General features: G+C 52.0%; 1 protein-coding gene across 1 annotated transcript in view; it reads left to right on the forward strand.

The window, feature by feature from the left end:
- Nucleotides 1–3,587: 3,587 nt before the first annotated feature.
- The window catches only part of NCAN (neurocan), a 26,136-nt gene continuing 2,239 nt past the window's right edge, over nucleotides 3,588–27,484 (forward strand). Inside the window, exons 1-15 of the mRNA XM_081135539.1 lie at nucleotides 3,588–3,738; nucleotides 7,717–7,796; nucleotides 8,755–9,177; nucleotides 10,634–10,808; nucleotides 10,903–11,030; nucleotides 11,481–11,774; nucleotides 12,651–13,247; nucleotides 13,430–14,875; nucleotides 18,662–18,778; nucleotides 19,879–19,992; nucleotides 21,759–21,917; nucleotides 23,300–23,382; nucleotides 25,646–25,790; nucleotides 26,727–26,909; nucleotides 27,158–27,484. The exon at nucleotides 27,158–27,484 is cut by the window's right edge and continues 2,239 nt beyond it. Of these exons, the coding sequence (XP_080991665.1) occupies nucleotides 7,724–7,796; nucleotides 8,755–9,177; nucleotides 10,634–10,808; nucleotides 10,903–11,030; nucleotides 11,481–11,774; nucleotides 12,651–13,247; nucleotides 13,430–14,875; nucleotides 18,662–18,778; nucleotides 19,879–19,992; nucleotides 21,759–21,917; nucleotides 23,300–23,382; nucleotides 25,646–25,790; nucleotides 26,727–26,909; nucleotides 27,158–27,303 (4,083 nt within the window). The 5' untranslated portion in view covers nucleotides 3,588–3,738; nucleotides 7,717–7,723 and the 3' untranslated portion in view covers nucleotides 27,304–27,484. The remainder of the gene's footprint in view (nucleotides 3,739–7,716; nucleotides 7,797–8,754; nucleotides 9,178–10,633; nucleotides 10,809–10,902; nucleotides 11,031–11,480; nucleotides 11,775–12,650; nucleotides 13,248–13,429; nucleotides 14,876–18,661; nucleotides 18,779–19,878; nucleotides 19,993–21,758; nucleotides 21,918–23,299; nucleotides 23,383–25,645; nucleotides 25,791–26,726; nucleotides 26,910–27,157) is intronic.

Below are 27,484 nucleotides of genomic sequence, written 5' to 3' on the forward strand. Positions count from 1 at the left end.
TCCCTTCCCCCTCACCCTAAAGGATGGAGCAGAGAGCACTCTAGAAGAACCAGGAGCTGCAACTCTGGGTCACTGAGGGAAACTGAGGCACAGAAAAGCAAAGACATTTGGCTAAGGTCACTCAGGGATACCAGGATTTAAACCATAGTCTGACTGTGGAGTTCCCTTCACTGGGCTGAGTTCTGTATTTTTCAGGAGAGGAAATGGAGACCCAGAGAGGGTCAAGGATTTGCTGAAGTCACACAGCAAATATGGGCCAGCAAGGACTCTCTCTGGGAAGGCAGCCCTACCCATGGCAGAAAACAGGTCACACTTCCCATAAGTTTGTCATCCTTGAGCAGGACAGGGAAAAGCCCTTAAATAGCTTTGAGCCTTGGTTTCATCCTGGGGAATAGGTTTAATGGTCGTCCCAAGGCCCCAGTCTGGAGAGTCTTCAAGGGTGAGTGATGGGGTCCCCTGACCAGCAGCCCTCTAGGGACAAGTCTGGGTCTGATTTATTCACTGGGGTCTGCCTGGGGCCAACAGGGCTGGCTCAGAGTAGACAGACGTTCCCTTGGTGCCAGCTGGACTTGTCAATCCTGACAGGATGGGAGCCTGGGAGTCTGGGTGAGTGGAGGTAACATTGGGAGAGAGAGGAGTGGCCAGGCGTGAAGGGACTGAGCTCATGTGGGAACACCCTGGGCCATGACTAGCTGTGTTGAGTGGTGAGCTTGAGTGGCTTTGCTGAGTGTGGTCCTGGGAGGACTGTATGTCTCCATGTTGGTGACATGGTGCCAGGTGATCATGATTGGGTGCTGGCTGGTCGTAGGTGTACCCAAGGCTGCAAACATGACTGGGTGTGGACAATATGGGGCAAATGTGGGGTGTCTGTGGCAGCCAGGAAGGCTGAGGTACAGGGGTTTGTGAACAGCAGTGGGTGTTTAAGTCTGAAGGGATCCTAGGTGGGGCTGGACTCAGCTGTGAGTTTGGTTGTGCAGCAGGCATGACTTGTGTATGGCAATGGGAGGTCGTGTGTGATCTGTATGACTTATATGTGGCCTTGCCAGCTATGGTTGTATATGAGCCTCCTGTGCAGTCACTGTGTGTCTGGGATGTAACCGTGTGTCACTGTTGTTTGTGACATTATATACGATAGATGTGAATCTGGATGCATGTGCTATGTCTGTGTGTCACCTTGGGTATGTTGAGAGGACACTGTCCACCCCTGAGACCCAGTTCTTCTGACGGTCCAGCCTGCTCTGGCCCACCAGCCTCCGCCCCTGCTCCCTCCACCCACTCAGCAGCCCCTGGCTGGGGCCCCAGTGTGGATGGGACAGAGAAGGCACTCAGGGCTGGGGGATGCTCACCCAGCTCTAGTGCAGGTCTATAAATAGAAGAGTTCTTTGAGCCCAGCAGATTCCCAGGCAAGGTTGCCTCATTCGAGCACCTGGCAACAGCCCACCCCTGGGCCCCAGGCCAGCCCCTCTGAGCTCAGCCCTGGCACCAGCCAGGGGGGCGAGAGGGTGGGGAGAAGGGGGAGTTGAGGGATGGGGGGAGTTAGAGGTGGGGGTCAGCTTGGCTCTGAGGCCACAGACCTGGGCTCCCACTGACCCATACTGTGCAACCGTAATCCTTCCCCCTGAGCCTCAGTGTTCCCAGCTGGAAAGTGGGCAGCAGCATGATAGCAGCTGCCATCTTGTGTACTTACTTCCCATCTCATTCCCCTAGCAACCCTGTACAGTAAGGATCCTTTATCTTTATTGATTTCAGAGAGAGGAAGGGAGAGAGGGAGAGAGAGAGAGTTGAAACATCAATGATGAGAGAGTCATTGATCGGCTGCCTTCTGCACACCCCCGACTGGGGATCCAGCCCGAAACCTGGGCATGTGCCCTGACTGGGAATTCAACTGCATTCTCCTGGATCCTAGGCTGATACTCAACCGCTGAGCCACACCCGGCCAGGCAGTAAGGACTCTTAATTATCCCTGTTTTAGACAGGGAAGTTGAGGCACAGCAAAATGAAATGGCTGGCCCAGAGTCACTGTGTCAGGAGAGGTGAAGAGGGGTTTGAATGCAGGGCTCGTGGAAAGTCAAGCTGCCTGCTCCCAAGCACATCACCCTACCACACCCAGGCCCCAGGCCCCTGTTGCACCCTGTCACAGCAGCCTGTCACCTGCAGGCACATCAGCATGATCACTGACCTCCATCCCTCCTCTGTGATGAGGAGTTAGACAGTAAATGAAGCACCCACCTCCAGACTGAGAGGCTAGGTCCACAGGCATGAGAATCGATACATATGGAAGCCTGGGCAGTCCTGTTTCCCCAGGGTCTTCCCTCATCCTTCACTCATTCCCACCACCTCTTTGGTAATTTTGCTGCAAACATCTTGTCCCCTGTTTTTCTGTCCCCCCACCAGACTGAGACCCACCCTCAGAGAAACGCAAACACACACATATACACACATACACCACACACACAGATGCAGGACCTTTGGTGGACATACAGACCCTCTGCCCAGCGCAGTCCACTGTCAGCCCTGAGAGACTAGGACCGTGGGAAGGAAGAAAGGGGAAGAGACTGACCTCTTTAAGCTCCCCCCCTTCATTTCCATTTTTCATTGCGGTAAAATACACATAAAATTTACCATTTTAAAGTGTACAACTCAATGGCATTAAGCATATTCACATTACTATGCAACCATCACCTCTGTCTAGTTCTAGAACATTTCATCGTCCCAGAAGGAGACCCTGTACCCATTAGCAGTCACTACCCATCCCTCCTCCCCCAGCCCCTTGGTAACCACTAATCTACTTTCTGTCCCTGTGGATTTGCCTGTTCTGGACATTTCATATGAACAGGACCACAAAATATGTGGCCTTTTGTATCTGACCTCTCTCAGCATGTTTTAAAGGTTCATCCGCATTGTACCATGTATCAGTGCCTCATTCCCTTTTATAGCTGAGTAATATTCCATTGCATGGACCTAGGCTTTTTAAGATTGGGGTCTCCCTGCAAAGACACACACACGCCCCCTGCTTAAAGCAAAAGTATTCCTGTGACAGCAGTACCTGGTCCGCAGCAGGTGCTCCATAAATGCTGATTGGACAAAGGAATGAATGAACGGTACATTCTGGCTGGAGCTGGTGACAACCGCTTTGGGGTGTGACACACCTGAGCTTCCACCTTGCATGTCTTCTTATCTGCTTTGGAACCCAGGGATCTTCCTATTCTCTGAGTCTCAGTTTTCTCTCTTTAAATGGAGTAAAATAATAACTATCAAAACTGCTTCAAGCGTGTGCCCTGGAGAGTTAGGCGGTGGCCAAGGTTAGAATCCCAGCTCCGCCCTTCCCCTCCACGTGACCTTGGGATTAACTTTGTGTCCCTGGGGCTCAGTTTCTCCATCTGTAAGATGGGGCACGCCCACCGTGGAATAGCTGGGGACATTTAACTTGGCTCCTGGGGGGAGGCGAATGAGAGGGAGTAAGGCGCAGTCTTCCCCAGTGCGGGGCAAGCCGTGGAAGGACCCGGCGGAGAGCGTGTTTTAGGCAGAGGGGGCCCCTCCCTCTCGCAGCCGGAGGCTTCGGGCTGGCATGGGCGCATGCGCAAAACAGCCCCGCGGTCCCTTTATAAGCGCCGTGGCGGCGCTGGGGTGAGCTGAGCCGAGTGCTGGGCGCAGGGGCAGGACCTGGCGCGCCTGAGCCAAGCTGAGCGTCCTTTGTGCCAGGCGACCGCCCCGGGATGCATCCAAGCTAGGAGCCAGGTGAGGGTCCGTCGCAGGGAATGGGCTATGTTGGGGGAGAGGTCCTTGGGATTGGGGAGGGAGCCTGGGATCAGATAGATGCCCCCCAAATGGGGAGGGGGGCTATGGGAAAGAGGGAAAGGAAAGCCCCGGGTTGGGAAGGAAACGCAAACTGGGAGGGGGCTTGGTAATGCCTGAGGCACTCGGATTTGGGGGAAAGGTTGCCTAGGGAATGCTGAACTGATCCCATGGTGGGGAAGGGGCCTGGTTAGGGGTGGGTCTCAGAATTGGAGAGGGGGCACTGGGAACCAAGGCCAGAGAAGGGACACCCTGAGTTTAGAGAGAAGAGGGGCACACCAAGATGCCTTGTGGGGACCCTGGGACAGGGCACCCCAGTGTCTGAGTTGAGACAGCCTAGGATTTTAAGTGGGGATTCCCAATTTGCAGATGAATGGAGGATGCCTGGCTGGACTGAAGCAGGAGGGGGGCCCCATATCAGCCTTAGCCTGATGAAAGGGGGTCTGCACTGAGAGTGAAGGGCCAAGGGGAAGGGGTACCCTGTGGTCTCCCTGTCTTTTTGGCCCATGTTCTATCACCACATCCTGACTCAGGGAGAAGGCTCTGGGGACTCCATCCCAAGGTGGTCCCTGTTGTTCCCTCAGACCAGGAGTTGGGGTGCTGTCCCTTCTCCCAGGGAGCATATTGGGTTTTCCAGGTGACTACCTGGGTCAGAGCCCCCTAAAGCACCAGTCAGAGCCCCTTAAAGCACCAGTTATGGATCCCCAGGACCTGTGAGGGGCACCAGTCTAATGAAGGGGGCTACCACAAGCACCTCCATATCTGACGGTGTCCTCACAGAGACACAGACCCCTGCCTCACCCCTACAGTTCCATCTGTCCATATGGTTGCATGTGGAAGTCATGGTTTGGTTTGGAGGCACAGGCGCTGGGAAGTAGGGGGCTGGGACCCCAGACCCAGCCTGGGCAGCAGCGGCCCCCATCCCTGTGCACAGGGCTTTGTTCCTCTCAACAGCATTAATGGGAGACAGCCAGGCTGAAGAGAGGGTTGGCTCTGGGCCCCAGTGGGGAATTGGGGGAAGGGAAGGGAGGTGGGGTGGGGAGACCATGGGACCCCAGAACCCAGCAGCCTCCCTAGCTTCTGCGCATTCCCAAATGGAAGATGACCCCCCAGGAGATGGGAGCTTTCTGTGTGTCTACCCCATGCCGGGAAAGGGTATATACCCACGGGGGAGGGGGGGCCTGGGATCCTCTATGAATCTAATGTGATAGAGATTGTCTTTGTCAGGAAACTTGTGCCAGGGGCCACAATACCAGGTAGCAAAATGATATGTGCCCATCAGTCATGAAGGCCACATTTATCTAGCCAGGGCTGTGTTGGGGCTGGCATTGCCATGTGTGTGTGTGAGGAGCTGTGTCTGATGGTATGGCCTCATCAAGGGGTTTATATGGGGAGCCTGAGAATGTGGGTGTGTGTCTTTGTGCAGAAGACATGCTGCCTGCCTTGTAAGTGCCCATATTGTCTTTGTTAATGTCACTGTGAATCTTTATGTATGTGTGTGTGTCTCCTGGGCTCTGAGTCTGGGGTGCATGGCTGTGTTTGTGTCCCATGTATACAGTAAGGGTCCTCTCAATGTGATTGACAGTGTGAACCCTGGGTATGGGGGTTTGAGATATGGTGTATGTGCAGAATTGAACACTAAAGGGGAGACACTGGCAGGAGGTTCAGGTCCCAAAGGGGCAACCTGGGATGATTTACTGAGCCGGCTTCTTTTCTCCTCCAAGGAGTTCCACAATCATGCCTATACACTCATATACTCCCTGACTCCCTGCCAAGAGGCACTCAGACCCACAGATCCAGAGACTACAGGGGGTCTACTATGCTCCATCCAATGCACAGAGCTGCTGGGGAACTATGCACAAGTTCCCACACCACAGGGCACAACTCCATGGATATCCTTACCTGGACACAGTACCCTCTTGCACACTCAGGCACAAACACACAAAAATGCCCACTGGCAAACTCGCCCTCACTCAGCGTCTACTGAGACAGGAGGTGGGTGTGAGAAGGGATGGACACACACACACACACACATCCCTCTGCCACCACCCTGTAGACCCCTACTTGCATATTCATGAAGCTCATGTATTATTGATGAGGGGACAAGCCCCAGACAGCTCTGTTAATGTTCACCTCTGAAGGCCCTGGGGAGGAGATATTTTAAGAGAAGGGGTGTGGGTGTGTGAGGGTGCAAGTAGAGAGAACTGACAGTGTGTAGGAGGGCATATGTGTGTGTGGGGGGGTACCCGAAACTGTGTCTGTCACCATGTTGGACCACTTCTGTATATTTGAGTTATGTACATGAGGCTTTGTGCGCAAAAAACTTTTTTAATTCAACACTTATAGGACTTTAAATATATTAGCTCATTCTATTCTCACAGCATGAGGTACATGCAGGATAATCCCCATTTTACAGGTGAGGAAACCGAGGCATGGAGATAAAGCAGTCTGTCTAGGATCATGTAACATGTAGGGAACAAAGGCAGGGCTTGAAGCCCTGCCATCTGAGCTCTTAATCATAGTTGGGTGGGGGTGGGGGTGGAGAGAGAGCTCTCAGAACTAGCCTTCTTCTAATACCCTCCTGGGGCAGGTGGAGCCCAGAGACCTGCCCCACCCTCTAATACCCAGCCAGATGGTCCCAGTGTCTGGCCTCTACCCTGCTGTGCAGCCCTAAGCAAATCACTAGCCTTCTGGGCCCCACCACAAGTAGACAAAGTGGGCATAGCTGCGCATTTCTGCCCGAGTTCAGCACCACGGACAGGTCCCGGTTCGGCCACCCTGCAGAGGCCTTTGGGATCTGGGAACAGCCTTCTGGAGGGGCCAGCTCTCCCCCACAGCCCCCCATTCTGGACTCCACCCACACTTTCCTCTCAGGGCTATTATTTTATTGGGTAGAGGGGTGCAAGGGCTGGGTTTATAGGTGACGTTCTAACTCTTCATCTGCCCCCACCTCCTGAGCCCTATTGAGTCTGTCCAGAGGGGCCCCCTTCCTGGGGTTTCTAGTCTCTGGAACAAAGTTAGGTCAGGGAGGCCACTGCTATGTCCTAGTGCTTGGAATGGGTCTTGCTTACAGTTCAAATTCAATAATTGTCCATTTTATGCCCATGGGCCACAACCCATGTAGAAGGCTGGACTCACGGCCAGAATCTCTATAGACCTAGGAGGCATCTTTGCCAGGCAGTGTGAAGTCAGGGGGAGGGGAGGGTGGGCAGGGGAAAGGCCCATCCTCCAGCTGGGACTTGGCAGCACCTCAAAAATCCCAGAAACAAGAATAGAATCTTGGCGACAAACAAATCCTGGAATTGAAGCTGAGAATGGTGTCATTCACAAAACCCAGATTAAAGGCTGGCTTGGAGGCCAGCCTGTTGCCAGGACTGGGGACCCAGGCAGACTGGGACTGGCTGATGCCCTTTAGGAGCTACCCCCCAAGTCTGATGGGGGAGGACAACTTGAAAAGTGGGATTTTGATCTTGCCTCTGTTAAGGTCAATAATAATAATAACAGCTGAAATCTACTTCATGCCAGGCAATTCTAAGCATTTTATATGTATTGGCTCATTGATTCCTTTCAAGTACCTCATGTTATCCCCATCTGACCTACAAAGAAACTGAGACACAGAGAAGCTAAACTATTTGCCCAAGGTCACACAGTAAGGAACAGACACAGAGAAAACTCCAGGTTCTGATTCATTCCAGCACCCATACCTCTGACCATGAGACATCACTGCTGGGATTCTGAAGTCAGGTGGTCCTGGGTTTGGATCCTGGCTTTGCCCTTGCTTGCTGCCTGTGTGACTTTGAGTGACCCACTGGCCTGTCTGAATCCCCATTTCCAGATCTGTAGAGGGGGGACTTAATTTTTCCATGCCAACCCTCTGGAAGGGTTGTGTTCACACCTCCCTCCCTTTCCTTCTCAATCCAGGTCCAGGATGGGGGCCATACCTGTCTGGGCCTCGGGCCTCCTGGTGCTCCAGATGCTGCTCTTGGTGGATGGGGAACAGGGTGAGTTGGCCTGTGCAGTGGGAGAGGTTGGGGGTCTGGACAAGATTGGGAAGCTTTTTAACTCAAGAGTCTTCTCCTGCTGGTTCCCTGGCTTGGAGTGGAAAATAAAATGAGAATAGATGAAAAAGGTCTTTGAACAGTCAAAAGCCAAAAAGACACCTGAAAGGTTATTTTTAGTCATTGCCAGCAAAGGCTGGAGGTTCCTGCCTCTCACCATTTTGCTATGATGAGCTGGGGAGAGAGAGCAAAAGGAGGGGGAGGGAGGGATGGAGGGAGAAAGGGAAAGAAAGTGGAGGAGGGAGAGGGAATGGGGGAGGGAGAGGAAGGGAGGAATGAGAATAGTGTGCACATTGATTAGTGATGTCTGTCATGGACAGGGCAGTAGAAATAAAGGTCTGTGTTCATCTCCCTGGCATCTCTCCAGTGATGGTCAAAAGCCCAGGCTTTAGAATTGCTCTGTGACCATAGGCAAGTACAATAATGTCTCTGAGCCTGAGTTTCCTCAACCCCCCCAAAAGAGGATGATGAAACATAGCTACCTCTGCAGATGGTTATGAAAATCAGATGGGTTGCTTGCTATCTATACGGTGCCTGTTACATAGAAGGTGCTCCACAACGTATTTCCCTCCCAGTGGCTACCTTTCCCTTAACTTCTGGGGAAACTGTGGCTCAGAGAAGGACTGTGACTTTTCCATGGCTACACAGTGAGTTAGTGACACAGAGAAACTGGCCTCTGGGACCTGGCCTCTAAGTGGAGGCAGAACTACAAAGAGATTTGACCCCATCCCTCCTCTGCTGCTCACAGATTGGGGTGCAGATCACAGATCTGTGCACTGCATCATGATGTGAAAGCATCCTAATCTCTCTGGCCTCACTCTCCCTACCTATAAAGCGAGGGAAATAGTCTCTGCTGGTCCTTGCCTCTGCGTTAGGTTTCTCTCCACCTTCCCTACCCCAGGTACACAGGACACCACTGCTGTTGCCACTGCTGCTGCTGCTGCTGCTGAGAAGGGGCTCCGCATGCAGAAGGTGGGGTCTGGTCCTATGCGAGCTGCACTGGCGGAGTTGGTGGCCCTGCCCTGTGTCTTCACTCTGTGGCCACGGCCAGGTGCAGCTGGAGAAGCCCCTCGGATAAAGTGGACCAAGGTGCGCACTGCATCAGGCCAGTGGCAGGACTTGCCCATCCTGGTGGCCAAGAACAACGTGGTTCGAGTGGCCAAGGGCTGGCAGGGACGCGTGTCTCTGCCTGCCTACCCCCAGCACCGGGCCAACGGCACGCTGCTACTGGGGCCCCTGAGGGCCAGCGACTCCGGGCTCTACCGCTGCCAGGTGGTGAGGGGCATCGAGGATGAGCAGGACCTGGTATCCCTGGAGGTGACCGGTCAGTTGAGGGCAGGGGGGGGCCAAGGCGGGGAGGGGGAGGAGCTGAACCTGAAGCCCACCCAATGAATATCACCTTAGAATTCACTCCCTGAACAGTGATTCCCTTTCAATATTTCTGATAAAGTCACAAAGCAGGTCTCAACAGGTACTACTCTTGCTCAGTCTCTTGTGGACAACAGGATTCCATAGGATTTCACAACCTTGGTTTAAGTCCCTAACAGTCCTCAAATACCTGTTTAACTAATTCCTGTATTAAATTCTTGCTGTTGAAATATCCAGTGTAGTTTCTGTTTTCTTAACTTATCAAGGTGAACAAGGCAAATAAATTGCTTATTATTAAAGCAAAGTTCTAGAACAGAGCGTGGCACAGTAGATGTCCAATAGATATTTGACAAATGACTTAGTGAATGGATTGTGTGAAAAACATCCTGTGAACTCCTATGGGAAGTCAATGTCGCTTAACCTCTGTTGGCCAAGGGCAAGTCCCTGCATCCCTGTCCTGGACTATAGTCTTCCCCACCCAACAGTGTCTCACTGCATATTTTATGGGGTTAACCAGTCATCCCTTTTCCAAGGCCTTGCTTCTCAAAACCAATAAACATCAAAGAAAACTAGTAAGTGATGAAGGAAGGGATTTCCACTTATGGGTTTGTTGAATTCATTCATTCTGCCAAATATTGAGCACCTACAACATGCCAGCCTGGTGCTAGGGACATTATTATGACTGAGATGCAACTGCCATCTCTCAGTTTGAAAGATGGAGCAAAATGTTTCATTCCTTTGTCTTGCTCAGCCATTTCTTTCATCCCTAAATCAGAATTGGAGTCACAGAAAGCCCATTCAATAATGGGCTTTGGGGCCTGACTTACATGTCACCTCCTCCAGGAAGCCTTCTGTGCCTCCATTCCTAGACTAGGCAATAACTGCCTTTGATCTTCCATTGCTGCCAGTGATTCCCCTATCAATGCATGTACTTAATTCCTAAATGGCAGAATCTCTCACTCTTCTCCATGACTCCTGTTATCTCAAGAGTCTAGCCCTGGGCATGAAGAGTGCTATCTTTGGAGTCAGATCTTCCAGGATATGAATTCTGACTCTGCCTCAAAATGGCTGTGACCCTGGCCATGTCATTGAACCTCTCTGAGCCTTAATTTCAATGAGATAATGCTTATAAATGCCTTTTACATAGTAAATATTTGACAAATTCTAGCCCTTTATGGCCATTGTTATCAGTTTTCTCATCTGTGAAACGGGGGCATATCAGTCTCACTCCCCACCATTGTCCTAGTGCCATGTCTGGTGCTGAGTGAACAAAGGTGGTACAGGGCAGTGTAGGGCAGCAGTTTTAGTATTATTATCAGACTGAGGAGTTGGGGGGGGGCATTCTGTAGAGGGAGGTCTGTTCTTGAAGAATCCAGAATAAATCTGCGCCGATCCCGGATGTTCCTTCACAGGTGTTGTGTTCCACTACCGGGCAGCCCAGGATCGCTATGCGCTGACCTTCGTCCAGGCCCAAGAGGCCTGTCGTCTCAGCTCAGCCACCATTGCAGCCCCACGACACCTGCAGGCTGCCTTTGAGGATGGCTTTGACAACTGTGACGCTGGGTGGCTCTCTGACCGCACTGTTCGGTGAGGGGGTGCACAGGGTGGGGAGATGGAGAGCTAGCCCCTAGGGAAAGATGGTTCTTGGGGGCCCTAGGAGCACACATCCTTGTCTTGTCAGGTATCCTATCACCCAGTCCCGTCCTGGTTGCTACGGTGACCGTAGCAGCCTTCCAGGGGTGAGGAGCTATGGGAGGCGCGACCCACAGGAACTCTACGATGTGTATTGCTTTGCCCGGGAGCTGGGGGGTAAGTCTGGGGCTGACAGGACCCTCCCTTTCCCTGAGACACTGTTACCTTCCCCAACCTAGATCCCCCCTGTCTCATCCTTCTTTAAACCTGCAGCGAAGATGTGGGCCCACCCCTTCCCTGAGCGTTGCTCCCCTCCTTGAGCCCCTCTCCTTCTCGGTGCCCTTTCCCTCTATCTGCGCCTCTCCCCTCTCAGAGGCCCTGTCCCCTTATCTGAGCTGCTCCCCCTCCCTGCGCCCCTCTCTTCCTTCCTATCCGCCCTTCCCCCCCTCACCGAGCCCCTCCCCCTCTCTGAAGCCCGAGATACCTCATTTGTAAAAAGAAGCTAAAGCGACCTCTTCGATCAGATCCGGGCTATTTGAAGTGAGCCCCACCTCCCGGTTAGGTTCCAGGGTAGGGCCCCCCAGGCACCCTTGATCTCTGCTTATGCCTTCCCGCACCTTCCCACAGGCGAAGTCTTCTACGTGGGCCCAGCCCGCCGGCTGACCCTGGCTGGCGCGCGCGCCCAGTGCCGCCGCCAGGGTGCCGCGCTGGCGTCGGTGGGTCAGCTGCACCTGGCCTGGCACGAGGGCCTGGACCAGTGCGACCCGGGCTGGCTGGCTGACGGCAGCGTGCGCTACCCGATCCAGACGCCGCGCCGGCGCTGCGGGGGTCCCGCCCCGGGCGTGCGCACAGTCTACCGCTTCGCCAACCGCACTGGATTCCCCGCACCTGAAACGCGCTTCGACGCCTACTGCTTCCGCGGTGCGTGAGAGGCGACGCACCGGGCAGGGCGTCCCCGGTGGTCACGCCCCCGAGGGTGCGTCAGTGGCGGCCTTGCCCAAGGGCTTGCCCTCGGCAAGGCCACGCCCCCGGGAGCGCTGCTTTCTGGTGGAGGCGGGATCTGGGCAGGGGAGGGACTCGTGGCAACCGCTCCGCGATAAGCCACGCCCCGGGTGAAGGACCCGCACCTGAGCCGGGCTTTCCCTGGAGCCCCACTCTTGGGTTAGTAATGGGCCCCAAGCTCTGGCTGGTAGTTAGGGAATGGGCTATAAGTCCTGAGGTCCCTGAAAAGACACGTCCTCGTATGGAGTGTGTCTTACTTGGAGCCACGCTCAGAAGCACCCCTTGAGGAAGTGATACCTCGACTAGCCACGCCCCCTGGGCCAGGCCACCTCCCCAGGGATGGGACCAGGAATGACTCTTGCACTTGGGTGTAGCCGCAGCCTCAAACTGCAAACCTCAACTCAGAAGAGTTAAGTCTTCTACTTAGGGGGTGGGGGGAAGAAATCCACGCCCCTCAGGCGCTTTCTGCCCCCCACCCCCACCCCCCGGGGTAAGGAGCCAAGGCCCAGGTCTGACCTGCCAGGAGAGGTGAACACTGCCTGAGCTTCATCCACGAGCCAAGCTGTCACTTGACCCTTTGACTGGGACTAGTTGACTCTGACCCTGAAGTGGGTGCAAGCCTGAACAGGGGATAACTTTGCACCACCCTCTCTCAGTCTGGGAGATTCCAGAAACCACCCAGAGAGACAGAGAGCCACAGAGAGAGACACACACACAGAAGGTTTGTGCTGCAGTATGCTTGAAGAACTTCCCAGCCCCTGAGCCTAACACAACCTCTTGTGCTTTCTCCCACAGCTCATTACCCTACACCACAACATGGAGACCCAGAGACCCCCTCGTCTGGGGAGGAGGGGGAGATTCTGTCAGCAGAAGGGCCCCCAGCCCAAGAACTGGAGCCCAGCTTGGGGGAAGGGGAAGTGGTCACCCCTGACTTCCAGGAGCCTCTGCTGTCCAGTGGGGAGGAAGAGCCTCTGATCTTGGCAGAGAAACGGGAATCTCGAGAGACCCCCAGCCCTGCTTTTGGGGTTCCCACACTAACCTCAGAGCCTTCCCTGGAGGCTAAGGAGGTGTGGCTGAGCACCTTGGAGCCCTGCTCCAGCAGCCCAGAGGCAGGCACTTCAGCTGGCATGCACAGCAAGGCGACTCCAGCCAGTCTCATGCCCAAGAGGAGGGGTCGCTTTAAAGGGTTGAACGGGCGCCACTTCCAGCAACAGGAATCCCAGCAAGGGCTGGAGGGGAGGCTGGTGGTCAGTGCCCCGCCCCCCACCCCAGAAGCTGCTGGGAATCATGTGGAGCCTCCCTTGGCCACCGGAGCCCCAGACTCCTTAGGGAGTGGCAGGAGCCAAAGCCCCTGGGCTGTGCTGTCCAACGAGGTGGATGTGCCTGGAGCTGGTGAGTGGGGTCCATGGAGGAGGTGAGACATGAGTGGGTGTCTGAGGGGGACAGGGGGAGGAGGCTCTGAATCCCTGCTGGGTCCTCTGGCCTCAGAAGCCCTCTATCCCCAGGCAAAACCAAAGAGACACTCAAAGGAAGGAGCTGCTGAGAGATAATTGTCACTGTTGATATTGTTGCAGGTTCCCCTGGTGGCAGGAGCCCCCCAGAGCCCTGGCTGTGGCGCCCAACAGTGGTCCTACCCAGCATCCCAGGCCCCAGCAGGGCCCCTGGCCTTGAGCTGGAGGAAGCCAAGGGCCCCAGTGTGAGGCTGGCCACCCCCAAACTTCCCTGGTCCTCCTCAGAGGCCGCTGCCCTGGCTCCCGGCCCCTCAGAGGATCCCAGCAGTGTTCCCTGGGAGGCATCCCCCATGGTCACTTCCCTAGACCTCCCTGTTATGGCCATGCTTCGTGGTCCCAAAGTATGGCTCCTACCACATCCTACACCCCTCCCTACCCAGACCAATGGGGTAAAAGGCCATAGTGAGGCCATGGCTGCTGCCCTACCTTCCCTGGCCTCAGAGACCCAGGCTGGTCCCCAGGACTCCATCCATCCAGAGGTCTATTCCTTGCCCCCCTCCTTGGATCTGACAGGACAAGGTAGAGAGGCCCTGTTCCTGACATTCAGTGACCACAGAGCAGGAAGTCCCACGGCCCTCTCACAGGTAGCCATAGACACACAAGCTAGAGCCAGTCCGAATGCCCCCAGGGCAGACTTTGGAGAAACTGGAGGGACCAGCCCCACTGGACTCAACAAAGCTGAGCACCCCAGATCTGGCCCACAGGCTTCTGTGGTTGGGAATGTAGCAGCAGATTTCACTCCCACAGAGACAGATACTGAGCCCATGGGAGAGAGAGGAATCTCGGGGTCTGAGTCCGGGGCCTTCAACACAGCAGAGAGCACCACTTCAGGCTCACAGGCCACTGTGGAAGAGGCACAGGGCACATGGCCCTCACTGCACATTGAGGAGCTGGACCCCCGCCCCCCCTCTGCACCGTTGGGGGACCCTGGAGTCTCCCTGAGTTTGGAGCCTTGGGCTGCTACAGATGAAGGAGGTACAGTGGGTCCCATGGATTCCACAGCCACAGTGGACCCTGGTGATGCTGGTAGGATTTGGGAACCTGCATCCCTCATGGTTGAAAGAGCTGAAAGCCCCACCATGAACCCTCAAGTAGCTGTGGATACAGACGCGACGTCCCTCATGTCTCCGGACCAGGGAGACAAGGGTGGTGTCCTGGCCACATCCACAATGGACTCCTTCAGCTCCCAACCCCACCCAGAGCCGGAGGGCCAGATGGTGACCCAGGGTACCCTGGGAGCTTTGGCCCCTCCACATGAGGGCAGCCCCCTGGGGGACCCCACTCTTTCTCCTTGGACACCTGTGGCAGCCAGCATGGACAAGCCTGTGTCAGTGTCCTCAGGGGAGTCAACAGTGCCCTGGGACTCCCCCAGCACTCTGCTTCCTGCCCCTCGGGTCCTGGACAAGTTTGAGCTGGAGGTCCTTGCAGGGAGTGCCAGTGTGGAAGAAGCAGCAAGTGGAGAGGAGCCCGCCCTGCCAGGGACCCCTGCAAATGGGAGTGCAGAGCAGAGTGAGTTCAAAGTTTATGGCCTCATCCAGCCTACTGTGGTCAGGGCTTGGGGACCAGGGTGCCTGGGGAGCTCAGAGTGGGAAGATTTCTAGCAGGGAATGACATTGGAGGTGGGAACTCAGGTGAGTTGAATTGCAGAAAAGGTGCTCCTGGAAGAGGCACCAGCCTGGGCAAAGGCACAGTGAGAATTGGGGGAATGATGAGGCATTGAGTGGAGTTTGATTTTGGTTCAATTAACAACTCAGGTTCATGGCCACAGAGCTAGACGGTGCTGTTTAATGCTGAGGGTTGGCCTTCAGTGATGCCCCAGCCTGAGGAAGACAGAGCTAGACACAGACATCCCCCAGGTGGGGCCAGATGGAGGAGGCATAGTGGGAATTGCAGCTGGAATTCAGTGGTGTGGTTTGTGGGGGACCTTGAGCACAGGAAGAGTGGGCACTGGGGAGAGGTGGGAGTGGGGGCTATCACCCCCACTACAGACAGCAAACTGAAGCTCAGGAAGGAATGTCACTACCAACTAGTCAGTGGCCAGAGTTCAGTGGGAGCCCAAGTCTGCATAAGCCTTAGCTGCTCTTTGCCCAGCAGAATCCAGAAAAAACCACCACCCTGTTCTCCTGGAGCCAGGTCTGCCCAAAGCTCACCTGCAAATTCTGGCCCTTTTTTTAGATCCTGCCTATTGAGCTGTTTTTTTGGTCAAGTAAGCTTAAAAAAAAAAAAAAATCAGCAGCTAATTAAAAGGCACTTTTTCTGAGTTGTAAAACATCCTTATTAACACAATTGGTTTTACACTTGCTCCCTTTTTTGAAGACAAAGTGTACACGATGGAAATAGCAGGTACAGGGTTTCGTCACCCACCCTGTCACCTCTGGGCTGTGTCCAAGGCTAGATTTTCTTTTCTTAGATGCTCAGGAGGCAGGCAGACCCCTGACAGAGACACATGAATTGATAAAGGCTGATGCTTATTGGTGACTGTCCATGGTATTTGGCTTGTTTGAGCACTTGACTGGAATCGTCTTGGTTAATCCATATAATGTCCTTGTGGAACAAGTTCTAGTATGATCTTCACTGTAGGACGGGGCGACTGAGGCACAGGGAGGTCAAGTGACTTGTGCAGAGTCATACAGCTGGGACTGTCAAGGATAAGGTTTGAATCCAGGCCAACTAACAGCATGGTCTCTATCTCAACCACTAACTAGGCTGTACAACACGTATTTTGTTTGCATAAAAATAAAAACCCAAAACCCCGAGGTCTTGGGAAGGGTGAGTTTGCTCTGGAGGGAGCAGAGGAGATTAGCTGTAGGAAATGGGCAGCGGGAAGGAGACTCAGTGCCAAAAGACCTACAGAAGGGGTGTCTGAGAGGGGGGAGGGAGACTATGCAGAGGGGTGCAAAGGAAAGTGCGTTTGGGTCTCCCTCAGAGCCCATGGCAGTTGGGTTGGAATGAAGCTGGCAGCGCTGAGGGGCAGGGAGAGGGGGGAGAACCTGGGTGCCTACCCACCCCAAAGCTTGCTGCAGAAATGCTAATGAGGCCAAAAATAAATGCAGCACCAGCAAGTGACTCAGTCACCGCCAGTCCGTGGGCAGCTGTCGGCAGCTTGGGTCACCTGGCGGGGCTCACATAGTCCCATGCCCAGCAGTCCCACGCATGTGCACACACGTGCTGGGGCAGCACTAGGAACAGACACAGCCACAGGCCCCTCTGGCAATCCATGGGGGCACATGCCACCACCCCAGGGACTGGCCTCTGTCCCTGCAGGAAGGCCAGCCGCTACCTTCATTCAGTTAGCAAGCAATTATTGAATGCTGGCTGTGTTCCTGGCCCATGTTGAGACCAAGTCCTTGTCCTCTGGAAGCTGACATTCTAGAGCAGCACTCTAGAACTTTCCCAGTGATGGAAATGTTCTGGAGCTATGCTGTCTAATACACTAGCAACCAGCCACACGTGACTACTGAGCCCTTGCAAGTGGCTAGTGAGACTGAGGAACTACACTTGTACTTTTATATGCTTTTAATGAATTTAGACTTAAATAGCTATATATCCCTGCCATGGGGAACATCACTGCTCTGGGGGGAGGCACAAACATATAACAGCGATCCTAATAAATAACAAAATTATATTTGAGGTTAGAAACTGATCAGGCAAAGAGACAAGTGAAACAAGAGATGGGGGATGCCAGTGGTTGTTTCTGTTTCTAGAAGGGGAATAAAAAAGCCCTCTCTAACCAGATGAAATTTGAACAAGCCTGAAGAAGGTGAGGAAGGAGCCATACAGAGATCTGGGGAAAGAGTGTTCCAGGCAAAGGGAACAATCTGGGCAAAGGTCCTGAAGCAGAACCCTGCCTGACATGTAAGAACAGCAAGGCCAATGTGGCTGGAGCAAAGTGAGCATGGGAGAGAGCAAGAGGTAGGGCAGGGAGATGTTGGGCAGATCTTGCAGGGCCCTGTGGGTCGCAGTGAGGACTTCACTTGTCCCCTGAGGGCAATGGGAAGCCATGGAAGGATCTAGGCAGAGAAGGGACATGACCTCACTCAGGTTTACATACGCTCCCTTTGGCAGCTATGGGGAGAATATGGAGGGTGAGGGCGGAGACCAGGAGACCTGGGAATTGGTGACAGCTTGTTACCACCTCAGTTTCTTGTAAGGCTTTGGACAAGCCCAAAACAGAAACAAATTCTAGGTTATAGGGGCTAGAAAGAGGGCCTTAAACTGGGTTACTGAAGCCCTGGAATTCAGTTTTGGTCCTTGTATTGTCCTGCTGTGTGGCACTGAGCCAGGCCCTTCCCTTCTCTGGGCCTCAGTTCTAGTGTCTGCAGTGAAAGTGCTGGACGCTGCCCTGACAAGGGAAGGGGGTTGGTTGGGGTAGGATGGGGGTTCTTGATCTGCCTTTCCCAGGCTTCAGGGTAGAGAATACCCACCAAGGCATCTGGGCCCCCAAGATGGGGAGGGGAGATCCTCCTACCTCCAAGGAAACTCAGCTGATGGAGGAAATGATTGGGGAGGGGGACAGGGACCCACGTTCCTAAATGCACCCTGGGTGCCTGGTGTATGCTGAGCAATGCTGAGACCCCTCAAGAGGCTCCAGGTTAATACATACAGAGCCAGATATGGCATTATGATGAGGGCTGTGAGAGAGGTAAACTATTTTTATTTCCATTTTGTAGATGAGGCAACTGAAATTCAGAGAAGTAATTTGTCTAGGGTCACCTAGTGAGGGGCAGAGCTAGGGATTGAACTAAACTCTCTGACTCCAGAGTCCATGGTTATAACCACTATAATCCACCACCTCTCCACAATGTAACTACTGAAATTGCACCAAAAGAGGTTGAGCCCAAACGAAGGAGATGATGGTTCTCATTCTTCCTAGTGCTATTCATACCCCACCATCTGGAACCTTATGTCTACCTCTGTGCTCCAAATTGTGAGAAATGCAATGACCAGCAGTGTATGTCCAGAAGAGAGGGACAAGTCAGAGAGGACACTTAAATCCATGTTCTAGAAGATGCCTTTTTAAGAGAAGCTTTGGGAAGCCCATTCCAGTTCAGTCAGAGAAAGGACTTTGTCACAGGCAGGGTAGCCCAAGATGCTTTGAGGGCAGTTTCTGGAAGGAGTAAGCTTGTTACAGGGGCACATGAGAGGAAGGTGGTGACTACCTATTGGGAAGTTATAGAGGGGACTCCACAGAGAGGGATTGAGCCAGAGGGCTTTGGGTGCCTGAGGTCTGGATTCTAGGAAGGCAGATCTAGTGGCCTGACTAGTCCTCAAACATGTCCCCTGTCTATCCTGCAGCCCCCTTGGATCCCTGCGAGAACAACCCTTGCCTGCACGGGGGTACCTGTAAAGCCAATGGCACCATATATGGCTGTAGCTGTGACCGCGGTTTTACTGGGGAGAACTGTGAGATCGGTGAGTACCCAGACTCGAGATCTGAACCTGAACTCGTCTGACTCCAGAGCCCTGGGGTTTGTTTACCCCAGTGGCCATCCCCATGAGAACTTAGAGTTTACAAAATGCTGGCTTCAGATGCTCCCTTTCCCTCCTCACTCCTTAGATCCAGTAAATTGGCCCCAGGACCAGCCAACTGAGCTGTTATCCTGGAGGCCCAGGCTCTGGTATGCTGCTTCCCATTACTACCAGGCAGGGGTAAGGGAGGAGAAGACAAAGGGATGGTAAGGCTCAGATCCCTTCCAGCCAAGGGCTCCAGGGGATCCTGCCCTCTCCTGGATGGGCAGGGGAGAAGGTACCACCAGCAGAATGGTTGGATGCTAGCCCCAAACCCCAACACAAGAAATATGACAAATTATGAATTTATAACAATATAAATAAGACAATTTCTTGAGCTCTGTGCATCATCTCATCAATTTCATAACCTTCACAACTATACTAATTATAAAGATATAACAATAAGTATAAGTGATATAAATTCTTGAGCTCTTCTGTTGACTCTCCATTCATAACCACCCTTGAGGAGTTACCATTATTATTAACACTTTGCAAAAAAAGAAACTGAGTCTCAGAGAGTGGAAGTGACTTGCCTGGTATTATATCTGCCTCAAGCACTGCTTACACAGGAGTGGTAGAAGAGGAAGTTCAATTGGATATCTGTCTCTACAAACAGCTTTGTGACTCTGCAAGTCCTTGCAAATGCTCTGGAACCCAGTTTCCCTAGGTTCCACATCCCAAAAGGACCCTCCAGCTTTGACATTCTGTGGGTCTGTGGGCAAGAGTATAACCTTCATCACTCTGAAGTCAGGTGGAATGCTCTGCATACCCTGGCCCCAGCCAGCCCCGTGGTATCTGCTCTCATTAATACTGTTATGTTAATCATGTGAGGCTCCACCCTCTTGACCTCCAGAGACATGGAGCCATTTGTAAGGCCACTGCTGCTGCACTTAGGTCCTGGATTGATAGCAGGATCATGACCCCATCTTCTGCCTGGTTTCCTGTGGGGACTGGGAACCAAGGGGAGGCTGACCTCTGATTCAGCCCCTTCCTCTCCCCTCCAGACATTGACGACTGTGTCTCCAGCCCCTGTGAGAATGGAGGTACCTGCATTGATGAGGTCAACACCTTCGTCTGCCTTTGTCTCCCAAGCTATGGGGGCAGCCTCTGTGAGAAAGGTGAGACTCTGCTGAGACCCCAGAAACAGAAGGGGGTGTGGGTGCCTGGCCACAGGTCTCCATCTCTGGTTCCATGGCTGTGAGTCCAACAGGAGGCAAACTGTTTTTTTTGTTGTTGTTGTTGTTTTCAGATAAAATTCACATAACATAGAGTTAAACTTTTTAGAGTATACACTTCAAAAGGAATTCAGTATATTTACAGTGTTTTGCAGTCACCACCTCTAGCAAGTTCCAAGATATTTCCATCATTCTAAAAGGAGACCCTGTCCCCATTACTAGTCACTCTTCATTCTCCATCTACCCAACCCTGGCAACCACTAATCTCTTTTCTGTCTCTGTGGATTTGCCTGTTCTGGACATTTCATATAAATGGAACCACACATTATGTGTCTTTTATGTCTGGCTTCTTTTACTCAGCATCATGTTTTTGAGGTTCATCCACATTATAGCACATGTCAGTGCTTCATTCTTTTTTTTTTGTCTGAATAATATTCATAGTATGGATGGACCCAATTTTGCTTATCAATTCATCACTTGATGGGTAATTTGGGTTGCTTTCCCCTTGAGGCTAATATAAATAATACTGCTATGAACATTCATGTACAAGTTTTCGTTTGAACACTTGTTTTCTTTTTTTTTTAAATAGGTTTTTACTGATTTTGAGAGAGAGAGGAAGGGAGAGGGATAGAGAAATAGAAACATTGATGATAGAGAAACATCATTGATTAGAAGCCTCCTGAACACCCCCTACTGAGGATTGAGCCTGCAACCCGGGCATGTGCCCTGCCCGGGAATTGAACCACAAGCCCCTGGTTCCTGGGTTGTCGCTCAACCACTGGCTGGGTACCCCTGTTTTATTTTTTAAAAATATTTTTATTGATTTGAGAGAAAAAGAGAAGGGGAGAGAGAAACATTGATGTGAGAGAACAGCAGCAATTGGCTTCCTCCTGCACGGTTGGGGGTCAAGCCAGAAACCCGCAACCCAAATAGAACCTGCAACCTTTTGGTGCATGGGACAGTGCCCAACAAACTGAGCCACCCAGCCAGGGCAGAATACCTGTTTTCTTTCCCCCCTTCCCCCCCATTCTTTTTGGTTTATACCTAGGAGTGGAATGACTGGGTCATATGGTAATTCTATGTTTAACTGTTTGAGGAACCACCAGACTGTTTTCAACAGTGGCTGCCCATTTTACATTCCCACCAGCAGTGTACAAGGATTCCAATTTCCCCACATTCTCACTGGCACTTGTTCTTTTCATTTTTGAAAATTATAGCCATCCTAGTGGGTATGAGGTGATATCTCATTGTGGTTTTGATTTGCATTTCTTAATGACTAATGATTTTTTCATGTGCTTCTTGGTGATTTGTCTATCTTTTTGGGAGAAATATCTATTTGGGCCCTTTGCCAGGATGGAAACTTTAGGTCTTTCTGAAACTATTTCCTGAGTTCCTAGGTCCACACTGAGGGTGTGGTCCTGCAGATCAGAGGAGACATCAGAAGTGGGACTAGAGGGAATGGGTGTAATGATTTTCCAGCTGAATCTGTGGCCAGCAACAAAGAAAAGAAGTGAATATGGGAGGGGTGGGGTAAAAGGGAGAGACCAGAGCCTCAGGGGGAGGGGGTTGGGCCCAGGGAAAGGGGTGACACAGCTATAGAGTGACCTTGGATAGGCCCTCTCTCTGGTGAACTGGCTGTGCTCATGGCCAGCAGGGCAGGCCTCTCGGGCCAAGGCCAGCCCCCCTCACACTACCTTCCTGCTTCCCAGACACGGAGGGCTGTGACCGCGGCTGGCACAAGTTCCAGGGCCACTGCTACCGGTACTTTGCCCATCGGCGGGCCTGGGAGGATGCTGAGAGGGACTGCCGCCGCCGAGCTGGCCACCTGACCAGCATCCATTCACCTGAGGAACACAACTTCATTAACAGTAGGGACTCTGGGATGGGCAGGGGTGGCCCTGAAGTCCTTTTGCCAGGGAAGTCCCCAGGATTCTGAAGACATCACCTTTCTGAAGCTGTGCTCATTAGTGCAAGCCATGGCCACTTAATAATTTCCATGTGTTTATTCATTTGTTAATTCATATATTCACTTCATTCATTCATTCATTCATCATATATTTACTGAGCATTTGTTCTATGCCAGGCACCATCCCAGGCACTTGGACACAGCAGTGAGCAAGATGCACTTTGTCCTGTCCTCAGGGAATAACATTCTTGTGGGGGACATAGGCAAACAAGTAAATACCCAATTAAATAAGTTTATACTATAATTTAGCTGGCCCTAAATATGCTGATGACAAATAAAATGGCCAGGGGATAGAGGGCAATGGGGAAGCATTTGTGATGTGTGGAATAAAATGAGGAAGGAGCTGTTTAGGGACCTAGGAAGAGTGTCGCATTAATTAAATCCAGCATTTATTGATTCATTCATTAACCCTTCTGCCATCTGTTCATCCATCCATTTATTCACATTTCCTCTATCCCATCCCCTAATTCTTTCTTTCTTTCTTTTTATTTTGGCTTTTAAAAGACTTTATTGGGGAAACATACATGGGTGGGAACTGTCCTGGGAAACATCTCAGGACACTGTCCTCCATCTCACTGGGCAGCTGCAGTCTCCAGGGGCCCCTGCTCAGAAGCATCTGACCAGTCTCAGTGGGGGCCTCATCTGTGACTCCTGGAGGGGCCCAGCCCAGGGGGTGGCCACTACCCCCTACCCCCTACCCCCCACTCCTGTCCCTTAATTCTTTCATTTGTTCATTCCCTGGGTCACTCGTTTCTTTTTCTTCGCTGCAATCAAACATCTTCTTCTACTTCCTCTGTCCTCAGTAACTAACTGGTTCACTGGGTCTCCCTGCTGCCCTGTCTAGAGCCACGTGTGGGCTCTCCTGTCCCTTATTCTCATTTCTGCAAAGATCTGACGTGTCTTTGTTTATTCCTTACTCTGGCCATTTGTTTAAGCCACAAATCATGGCAAGGCCAGTGCCAAATAACAGCCCTTTCTGTGCCCCACCGCTACCCCTCAGGTTAGAGAGCAGCCAGAGCCCCAATCTGCTGAGAAGTGGGGGGACCTGGCCTCCAGCCTGTGCCCAGGCTGAAGGAGGGTGGGTCCTCCCTGACCCCTCCTCCTACCTTTGGTTCCTACCCCACCTCCACCCTTCCACCTCCATTCCCTTTCCCCTCCAGTCCACCTCCAGGCGGGGGAAGGGGCTGGGTCCTCCCCTCCTATCCCCCCACCCTGCCTACAGCTGGCACCCTAGGCATTGGGGAGAGGCAGGAGCCCAGCCCTGAAGAACCCCGAACCCCGCAGGCTTTGGGCGTGAAAACACATGGATTGGCCTGAATGACAGGATCGTGGAGAGGGATTTCCAGTGGACGGACAACACAGGGCTGGTGAGTGACGGGAGCCTGGGTCTCTGCTACCAGGCTGCTGACTAGGGTCCCACCTAGAACAGAGGGATATGGGTGAGCCCCATGGCCCTTTGCTCCGGCCTCACTTTACCTGGTTGTGCAAATCAGCCATCAGAGGTCTGGAGTGGCGAATGAACTTCAGCGAAGCCCCAAAGCACCCAGCTTCCTAGCCCTGTAGAGGGCCCATCCATCTAGTGACTGAGGCTAGAAGCCCTGGACTGGGGACGACTCCTTTGCTCACACTGCCTGGCCCTCCAGCTGTGGGCTCTGAGATGCTCCCATTTCCCTACATGCCCCTGCGGACTCAGCCTATGTTATCCCTCACTGGGACCCCTGCAGCAGCCCCCACACTCTCACACACACCTGCTACCTACACTCCTGCCCCTCTACCTGGTGGCCATGGGGACCTTTAAAAATTGAGGTGAAATTCACATAATAGAAAATTAGTCATTTTAAAGTGTATAATTCAGTGGCATTTAGTATGTTCACAGCATTGTGCAACCACCATCTCTGTCTAGTTCCAGAATACTTTCACACCCTGAAGGGAAATCCTGTACGCGGGACCTTTTAAAAGCCATACACCAGATCAAGATTCTCCCTGCTTGAAGCCCTGTCAGACTCTCCCCATGGTTCTCCAGATAAAGACCCACCTTCTTGTGCTGTGCAGAACAGTCTGGCAGTTCCTCAAAAAGTTAACCATAGAATTCACACATGACCCGGCAATTCCACTCCTAGGAATGTGCCCAAAAGAAGAGAAAGCAGGGACTCAGATACTGGTACACACATGTTCACAGCAGCACTGGTCATAATTGCCAAAAGGAACAACCCAAATGTCCATCAACAGATGAACACATACACAAAGTGTGGTCCAACCAAATGATAAATACAATGAAAAAGGAATGAAGCACCGACACACACCACAATGTGGATAAAACTGGAAAACATGATTCTCCATGAAAGAAGCCAGACCTGGCCGGGTAGCTAGCTCCGTTGGTTAGAGAGTCATTCCAATACACCAAAGTTATGGGTTTGATCCCCAGTCAGGGCACATACAAGAATCAACCAATGAATGCATAAATAAGTGGCACAACAAATCAATGTTTCTCTCTCCCAAAATTCATAAAAAAGTGGGTGATCTAAGAAAGAAGCCAGACTTAAAAGTACACATATTCTATGATTCCATTTTTATGTATTTGCCTGTTCTGGACATTTCATATAGACAGAAAGTAGATTTGTGGTTGCCAGGGGCTGGGGGAGGGGAGATGGAGAGTTACTGCTAATGGGGACAGTGTTTCTGTTTGGTGTGATGAAAAAGTTCTGGCAACAGACAGTGGTGATGGTAGTACAGCTTTGTGGATCTAATTAATGGCAATGAACTGGGCACTTAAAAATTATTAAAATAAGCCCTGGTTGGTGTGCGCGCTCAGCGGTTAGAGCGTCGGCCTGCACACCAAAGTGTTGCAGGTTTGATTGCCCCTGATCAAGGGCAAGTACCTGGGTTGCAGGTTCAATCCCTGGCAACCAATTGATGTATCTCTCCTACATCAATGTTTCTCTCTCTTTCTCTCCCCCTCCCTCCCTCCCTTTCACTCTCTCTAAAAATCAATGGAAAAATATCCTTGAGTGAGAATTAACAAAAAAATTATTAAAATGGTAAATTTTGTTATATGTATTTTACCATAATTGAAAAAGAATCCACCTCTTCTCCTCCACTGACCCCTGCCCACTCTCTGACCATACCCAAACTCCATCAAGCATCTTCGAACCCACTAGCCTCTGTTCCATTCCTCAAACAGGACAAGTTCAGTCCTGCCTCTGGGCCTTTGCACTAGCTGTTTCCTCTGCTTGCTCTCTGCCTGCATCATTCTTTTCCTTGAGTCTTCAGCTCTCCTGTTGCTTCCTCAGGGAAGCCATTATGGACTTCCAGGCTGAGGTCACCTTTTGTTCAACTATTTATCTAACCCATATTGGAGTGACCCATATTGGAAACAGACTATCAGGGAGCAAGACAGGAGGGAGGGATATGAGGGAGGGGGGTATTGTAGCCTCCCAGCCCTAGGAGAGGTGACTCAAATTGCACTGGCAGCCACCCTCAGGGCAGGCAGAACAGTGCCCATTATAGAGATAGAAACACTGAGTCCCTAAGAGTTTGAGTGGTCTGCCAGGGGCGCCCCATGGTGGACAGTGCCAGAGTCTGAGTCAAGATACTGGTTCCCTGAGCACTCCCCGCTCCACGTTTCTGCAGCAATATGAGAACTGGAGAGAGAACCAACCAGACAATTTCTTCGCGGGCGGGGAGGATTGTGTGGTGATGGTGGCACATGAAAGCGGGCGCTGGAACGACGTTCCCTGCAACTACAACCTTCCCTATGTCTGTAAGAAGGGCACAGGTACGATGTCACCCTCCCCCCTTTCCCTCCTGTGGCTCACATTCCCAGGTTCATGGTTTTTTTCAAGTGTGTAAATGTAAGAGTCAGCCCCGCTCAATTTTCACTCTCCAGCACTGTATGGGAGTGCCCATTTTTTCCCACCCTTGCCAACTTGATGCATTCTCAAACTTTCTGTTCTTTGTTCATCTGAGTCAGGGGTGGGGAACATCTGGTCTGCAAAATCATTTGGTCTGGCCCTGCCAAGGCAACAGCAGCCGGGACTTGAAATTCAATAAATTTAGGAGCTTTTTCATAGTTAATTTCTAAGTTGATAATTTTGTATGGCCTGCGAATGATGTTATAAATGGCCTTTGGCAGAAAAAAGATTCCCCACCCCTGATCTAAGTGATGAAAAAAAATAGTACCTCAGTGTTATTGTAGTTTGCACATCAAGGATGAGAATGACGGGCTATTCATATATTGATAGACTATCTATATGTATTTATTTTCCTGTGACCTGCCAGTTCATCTCCTTTGACTAATTTTTTATCAGTTTGTTGGCCTTATTGATTTGTAAGAGCTCTTTACATATTAAGAAAACATTGTCATGCATTCTCATCACCACCTTTCTCTTATACTTTTGTTCATTCTTGCTTCCATTTCTTTGCAAGTTATCATATCCTGACTTCCTTTCATTTGCTCAAATTATTCTTACCTCCCATCTCCTTCATTCCTGTCATGGCTAGGAATTGGGGGGTGGCATGTGTCCAGAAGGTGTCTGCCTGGAAGGGGCTCCTGGTCTGGGGGGAAGAGACAGACACAGTCACTTCTAGAGCCCTGTGAGGTCACAGCTGTGCAAAGGGCAGGACCTGGATAGGTGTGTCATTCCTAACAAGAAGAAACCAGTTCAGCCCCCACTGGGGCAGCTTTCCTAACTGGAGGTTGCTCTGTCCCCAGTGCTGTGTGGTCCGCCTCCAGCAGTGGAGAATGCTTCACTCATCGGTGCCCGCAAGGCCAAGTATAACATCCATGCCACTGTGCGCTACCAGTGCGATGAAGGATTTGTCCAGCACCACATGTCCGTCATCCGGTGCCAGAGTAATGGCAAGTGGGACTGGCCCCAAATTGTCTGTACCAAACGTAAGTGGCTGCCCCCAGACAACCCAACATGTTTCCAGCTATTTGTAGTCTCCAGTTAAAACATTTTATGACTATATACACTGATTTGACTAAATGCCTGCCTGCTAATACAGCCTTGCAGATAAGTGAGAACTTAGCGGCTTGCCTGGTGTTTCCTCCATTTGCCCCCCCCCAGGAGGCCCGCTGCCTCAGGCCACTGCCTCTTACCACCTTTTGCTACTTCCCTGTCTTCCTTCGTTTCCCTGCAGCCAGAAGGTCCCATCGGATGCGGCGACACCATCACCACCACCAACACCACCACCAACATCACCACCACAAATCACGCAAGGAGCGCAGAAAACACAAGAAACACCTGGCGGAGGACTGGGAGAAGGAGGAGGGGAATTTCTGCTGAAGAACCAGGCAAAAGAAAGCACAGCACCCTTCCCACACCTCCTCTGGAGCCTTCCCTGGGGAAACAGAGCCCAGAGAGAAACAAGAGGGTCCAGAAGCCCCTGAGTCCCCAACCACATCCCCCATAACCCTTTGTAAAAAGCTCCTCTCTCCTCTTTCTTACATATAAGGTCCTCGTGGCA

The sequence above is a fragment of the Miniopterus schreibersii genome (genome assembly GCF_964146895.1).
Source record: "Miniopterus schreibersii genome assembly, chromosome: 4".
Lineage (NCBI taxonomy): Eukaryota > Metazoa > Chordata > Mammalia > Chiroptera > Miniopteridae > Miniopterus > Miniopterus schreibersii.